Source organism: Magnolia sinica, chromosome 9 (assembly GCF_029962835.1).
Source record: "Magnolia sinica isolate HGM2019 chromosome 9, MsV1, whole genome shotgun sequence".
Taxonomy (NCBI): domain Eukaryota; kingdom Viridiplantae; phylum Streptophyta; class Magnoliopsida; order Magnoliales; family Magnoliaceae; genus Magnolia; species Magnolia sinica.
Window position 1 is genome coordinate 4,413,053 of NC_080581.1, and position 6,850 is coordinate 4,419,902.

The 6,850-nt window shown below is 39.7% G+C and overlaps 1 protein-coding gene across 2 annotated transcripts; it reads left to right on the plus strand.

The window, feature by feature from the left end:
* Positions 1-296: 296 nt before the first annotated feature.
* On the plus strand, positions 297-4,470 carry LOC131256705 (uncharacterized). Of its 2 annotated transcripts, none has more exons than XM_058257701.1 (2): positions 297-919; positions 4,041-4,470. In XM_058257701.1, exons 1-2 carry the CDS (start codon positions 333-335, stop codon positions 4,063-4,065), a joined length of 612 nt encoding a protein of 203 aa, XP_058113684.1. In that variant the 5' UTR covers positions 297-332; the 3' UTR covers positions 4,066-4,470. The 2 variants fall into 2 exon arrangements, with proteins under 2 accessions (XP_058113684.1, XP_058113685.1); XM_058257702.1 differs by lacking the exon at positions 4,041-4,470 and adding an exon at positions 1,520-2,171.
* Positions 4,471-6,850: the final 2,380 nt, after the last annotated feature.

The following is a 6,850-nucleotide window of genomic DNA, read 5'->3' on the forward strand; positions in this document are numbered from 1 at the left end:
ATCTAAATATATCCGTAGAATATGTGTAATGTTTGTGGCCCACCAAATGAGTTTGAGGCTCTGGTTTTTATTCAAACTATCAATGTTAGTATGGCCCACAAATTCACTGTTAGGATACTTTTTTTCTTATACGTTGGCAAAGATAGAATAAACGTACCAGAACTTAGGTTACAGCTGCCGTATAGCTTTCTGTTTTCTCCAAATCGCCGATTACGACGAACCCGAAGAGTCGTTTCAAAAAATAAAAGCAAAGGCCGACTTCCCAACTACCTACCAGGCTCTCATCCCAAGAAAAAGCCACGTGTCATATCTGAGAGCAGAAATCAACTCAGATGGACCAACTAGATTATGCCACGTCACACTCTACCAAAAAGCCAAGAGACGTCGTCGTCCAAACGAGTCCAAAAGGCGATGGACCGACAGAGAGAGAGAACACGAGCCGCTGCTGCTGTCGTGTCGCGGTTCGAAGAAAAGGAAAGCCGGTGCGTGGGGGAAAAAGTAGCGACCGACACGTGTCGGTTACCTGCTCCTTCTACCGCATCAAAATAGAAGAAACCGGATACTGGAAAGAGAGAGGGAGGAAGCTGGGTGGAAGGTACGGACGCGAGCCGTCTGGCGCGAGAAACGAGAAACGTGTTTTCCAGGTTCTGAGAAATCCTCTTTTCAGCTTACTGCGGACGCGACTACAAAACCGTCGTTTGGGTACGGGATTTTTCTCTTCGGGGCTGAGTCGACTCGGTATCTGGTTTCGGAGGCGGAGAGGGAGGTCTGGCTGGGTATCGAACGTGGGCGGTCCGAATCGTTGCGACCCGCCGGAGGAAGATTCGGGTTCGGGTTATGGATTGGTGGCAGAAGATGATCTTCCCCATGCGGAGGGTTTGGATCGCCGTCTCGGCTCGAGTTCGGGCTCGGAAAAACGGTACGAGTTTTGGATTTTTATTTTTATTTTTTCGATTGTTTTGTGTTTGAGATTGAGATTTTAGGGTCGTTTGGATGGGGTCGATCTAACGTGCGCCGGTTGCGCTCTGCTTTTGAAACTGAGTTGGACTCGGGGTGATCTGAGTAGGATCGTGGCCGTTTTGCTCACGGGGGTTGTTTTGGGATCGTTATGATTTGTTTATCGTTGAGTTCTCCGTCGGCGCATGTTAGCGAGTTTGGCGATCTCTTTTCCTTCTTTTTTTTTTTTGTTTGAATTTTCTTTTTCTGGAATTTCGTTTTGCACTGGCAGTGGCTTGCGCTCGAGGTCTCCACCGGTGCATTTTAGAGTTGTATTTCCATCTTAAATGTGGCAGGTGGTTTTATCTAATGTGCGCCTGTAGTTTGCTGCGCTGAAACGGAGTTGCATTCGGGGTGATCTGAGTGAGATCGTGGCGCTTTCGCGCACGATTATTGAGTTCTGATTACTGGGGTCCGTTGATCGTTTAGGCATTCATCGGCGCATGTTAGCGAGTGCGCGATCTCGTTTCCCTTTTTTTAAGTTTTTTTTTTTTTTTTTGGCAATTTCATTTTGTACTGGCAGTAGATGATGGATGAAACAGATTACCGTAGAGCCATCTCTGGACCTTACACGCAGCAGGTTGCTGTATTAATCAGGACCATCCATCTATTGGGACCCACCATGGATGTTGGGATATTTGAAGATTCATACAGATCGGACGATCCTCTCACTATGATCAGTGGCCTACGAAGCAACGGCGGAGATGTGCTGTGAAGTGAAGAAAATGAGGGCTTGGATTGTCTTATAGGCGTGATTTCTTAACCACAAGCCATCCATCCATGGTTGGGCCCCCTAGATGATCTGCCACGTGTGCATCGGGGTACGCCGAATGATTGGATCTAGCTAAGCGCCATGCTCCACCAGCGCACGCTAGCAGCATCATTCCCCCCTTGTTCTCGAATGCTTGCCGAAGTTTTTTTTTTTTTTTTTTTCTTATGCCTCTATATTGCCCTTTTTTGGAGGGGTTTCAGCTGGAAGCGGTTGAGTACACCATCTGCGCATGTTAGCGAGCTTTCCGTTTTGTGGTTATTTTCGCCGTATTTGATTTTCAGCAATTCTCAGTCTCATCCGAATTATCGTTTGTTTATACGGAGATTTATTTCCTATTTATTTTATTTTTTTTTCTCCTTAAAAACAGTACTTCTTCTGCTCATGTTACAGATGCCTTTTGTTGTTAGCTCTTGCGGTGGCCCCGGAACGGGTCGTTGTTAGATGTCATCTCCACCGGCGCATCCTAGGCTGATGCCTTTCGGTTGCCTTTCGGTTTTTGGGAAGTCTTTCGTCGAACTCGTTTTAAAAATAAAAATAAAAAAATTCCCAGAACTCGTTTACTCCACCAGCGCATGTTAGCAGAAACCCTTGTTTGGTTTCATTCATTTCGAGATGGTCCGTCACAGCCGGTTCGAACTGCTTGCTAATCCCACATGCGCGAGGAACCCACACGCAGGCACACGTGCCAATATGGAACGCGTGTTCTTGATAAGATCTTTCGATTTGGTGGGCTACATTCGAAATTCATGCCTAAAGATCAGGCCACATATAACAGATCTCTATTGGGATAGTTCCACATGGAACTGTGGTACTTTAACAGCTGAATTTTATCGAATTCAAAAGATTTTACTGATTACCCAGTTATCAGATTATCGGAAATTTTACTAATTACCCAATTATCGGATTATCTGAATTTTTACTGATTACCCAATTATCGGATTATCTGAAATTTTACTAATTACCCAATTATCGGATTAATGACTTCTAAGTGGGAAGGCATTATCGGATTGTCTTTCTCAGTGGGACGGCATATCTGCTTTTCCCCAACCACCCAATTGCATTTCCATGGTTTACTCAACTAAAAATATTTTTAATTAAAATATTAAATATTAATGCATGATATATTAAATTTTATTGTGTTAACTTACACTCATACGGATGATGAGGTTGATATGGTAACAGAGCATTTTCATGATTTACTCAACTGATAATATTTTTACTTAAAATATTAAATATGAAGGTATGATATATTAAATTCTATGGTGTTAACTTACATTGATATGGATGATGAGGTTGAATTGGTAACAGAGTATTTTCATAATTTACTCAACTGATAATATTTTTTACTTAAAATATTAAATATGAAGGTATGATATAGTAAATTTTATGGTGTTAACTTACATTGATACGGATGATGAGGTTGATATGGTAACACAGTATTTTCATAATTTACTCAACTAATAATATTTTTACTTAAAATATTAAATATTAAGGTATGATATATTAAATTTTATGGTGTTTAACTTACATTGATATGGATGATGAGGTTGATATGGTAACAGAGTATTTTCATAATTTACTCAACTGATAATATTTTTAATTAAAATATAAAATACTAAGGTATGATGTATTAAATTTTATGGGGTTAACTTTCATTGGCATGGATGTTGAGGTTGATATGTGAACCGATTGTGGTGATTGACTTTATCTTTTACTAAAGTTGGTAAGACTTTTTGCTTAATATTAATATGTTATGAGAATTGTTTTTATATTTTTGGGTTTTTAAAAAAAGTTTTAATAGCTATTTATTTAACTTTGTTTAGTTGTTTTTATTAGATATTAGTCGGATACCGAACTGCCTGACCGTATCTGACTTTTTTAGACAATATCCATATCTATACACACATCTCCATCCAATGTTCAAGTTGGATGTTGGGTACAGATATTGCAGCACCAACCTATATCTACCTGTTTATAGCTCCACTTTTAACAGTTCCATGGAAATCACATGAGCTAAAATAAACAGGTCATGATACAACTGGGACCCGAGCGATTTAATTTGGAATACTTGTATGTAATATCTAAATGCTTGTGTATCAACCATCACACTTTGCCAGAGCATTGAAGTTTTGTCTTTTGTTTTTTTCTAAACAAAGCATAGTGGACTCACTGCAAGACCTTTCTCTTCCCATTGCAAGAGAGGGGATGTGCAGTCCGCTCCATGTGCAATTAGCAAGAAGGTGACAGCTTTGTTGATTTCTCTCCTTCGCAGGTGGTGGGCTTCTGAAGCTCCATAATGATGTGCAGACATGTGGATACCAAGACGTGCAGGTGATGTGGGAGATGTTGAGGCGTACAGAAACAGAGCAATCACATGCCCCCAAGCGCAAGCGGCCCTTTTGGAGACCCTCTGTGTGGTCCACCACATGCCCATCAATGACCCGCACCTGACCCCTACACATACAACATGGCCCATTAAAAAAAAAAGGAAAAGAAAAAAAGAAAAACGAAGAAAATCTCCCATACTCTCCCAATAAGATCTCAAACACAAAAGGCCCTCTCTATGATCCGAAATGTATATTTTTGTGTCTACCTATGGCCCACCATGAGACATAGTTCTATGTTTATGTATATATATGAAATCCTATTATATGCTATTATAGTATGAGATGATGATAACATATGCAGTTTTGAGGCGTTAATCTCCCCCTTTTGAAATTTGGGAGAGAAGGCTGCTAAAAATAAGGACTCTAGTCTTCCAAGGAAGATGGGATGATGGCATTCCTCAGTTCATTAGGAGATTAAGAAGAGTCTGGAGTCTACTATGTTGGCATTGGTGATGTGGAGAGAGCTGGGGTGGGTTGGTGTCTTCTTCGACTCTTTTCATGAAGGAATGATAGGGTCATTGGTCACCATCAATTGTACATGTAGAGCTGTCTCTATATAATGTGACGAATTTTATTCAGCTTTCAAATTGTAGTTAAATGCAGTGTTACCAGCAGTCTATAAAAGAATGATAAAGGCCATTTATTCCTGATGGGGAAACTACAAATTTGAATTTGGAAAACATTGAGGATGTGTTTTTCATGAATCCAAGATGTAGGCATGATAAAATGAAATGGTGTTCACATGAAATGCAAGGTCGAGTCCATCTGGAAAACTATTATTTGGTCTATTATGATTTGCGGTGCAATTTTATATAGATTGAAGTGGAAATGTAAAAAGATCTACTGCATTTAGACTGCTAAATTGATATAAAGGATTTCATCATGGCTCTACATGTCTTTGAATCATTAGAAAGTTGCATCATGGAATTAGCACACGTTTTCATTATAGCTCCACATGCTTTTGGATCACTATATGGTTGCCCATTGTAGATAAGCCTGTTTAGATGGCAAATTACGATAATATTGTAGCATTAAAGCACTATCATTATTATTTTATAGTGATTGTTTAAACACAAATCAGGTGGTGAAATACAAATGTAATCATTGTAAATTTACAATACGTTGCTAAAAAATGGAATTATAATTTGTAATCATTACACTTTTATAATTTATAATATGTAATTATTACACTTTTATAATTTATTACAATAGTAAATGGCTATCCTAACACTTTTATAATTTATAATATGTAATCGTTACACTTTTATAATTTATTATAATAGTAAATGGCTATTCCAAGAGGCTGTTTGTCCTAGTGATTAATACATGGAATCCACAGTTTCATTTGCAATTGAAAGAGTCGTGAATGTCATCAAGGAAAAAATTATTATTTTTCTGAGAATTCCTGTATCCAAACAAGGCCAAGTTAAAATTGTTCTAACATTGGTTGCCGAGATCTTTTGATTTGGGACATTTTTGGGCAGATTGATTCAAGATAGAACTTAACAGGCAATGTAATCGGCATGTGAAAAATTCAGGCAATGTAACAGGCATGTAATGGTCTTGATTATCAAACAAAGGACCCACATGTGAAAAGTTCAGTATTCATCTTTGCATAGCATGCAAAGGTTTTCTCTGGCCATGCATCATTCATGATCCAGCATTGCTGATCTCGTTCTTAGTTCTTCTTCTTTTTCCAAATCACTATGCACATCCATACCAAATTGCGAGAATCCTTATCTTTGTAATGCTCAATCTCTGTTCATGCTGCCTTCTAGCAGCGTACGGCCCACCATCAAGTGGGCTTGGCATTTTAAGGGATTTTTATTGTAATTTCCCAGCTACAACACAACATGATCTTGACCATGTTGCAAGGATCACCTCGGATTAGGTGCTTGGGGCCCACCTTGATGTATGTATTCTATATCCACGCCGTCCATCCGTTTTTCTGGATCATTTTAGTGCAAGAGCACAAAAATGAAGAAGATCCAATTCTCACGTGGACCATACCATAGGAAATAGTGGTGGTTGACCATTAATGCGCCACAAAGATTTTAGATGATGCTTGTATTAATTTTTTTCCCCCTCATCTAGGTTTGTGTGACCCTCTCAACAGGTTGGATGACAAATAAACATTGCAGTGGCCCCAGGAAATTTTTTATTGTAGGGCATTCAATCACCATTGTTTTCTATGGTATGATCCACCTGAGAATCATTTCTTCTTCATTTTTAGGCTCATTCCCTAAAATTATATGGAAAAACGGATGGACGGCGTGAATAGAATACATACATCATGATGGGCCCTACGGTAACTGCCGCACCGTCTCGGGTTGAAGAACCACACATTTGCCTAATTTCTCTACTATGTCACTCGTGTTGGATCACCCCTACCCAGTTGACTCGGCACAACTCGGCATGACCCGATCCGAGTCATTCGCCGAGTCATTTCTACACGTCATCCTTATTCTTCCACTATCCTGCATGTTGGGACACATCTCCACTGTTACTTAAACACGCGGTTGCTTTCTCTTACAGATAAATCCTAACCCTTGAAGTACATCAGGCGTGGCCCACATCCTTGCAAGTGTAGATAGGCTTTCAATTCTGAGAAGCAGGGCCAGTTACACAGTAATCCAGACCATTGGTCTACTGGGTCTCAATGGTGCAAAATGCCCAAAAATATCTCGGATTGAGA

Excerpts from the sequence above, each read along its gene's own strand:
- LOC131256705 (XM_058257701.1), top strand. The coding sequence starts at position 333 with ATGGACCAACTAGATTATGCCACGTCACACTCTACCAAAAAGCCAAGA. Across the intron at positions 920-4,040 it reads AGTTCGGGCTCGGAAAAACG|GTGGTGGGCTTCTGAAGCTC; the intron begins GTACGAGTTTTG and ends TCTCCTTCGCAG.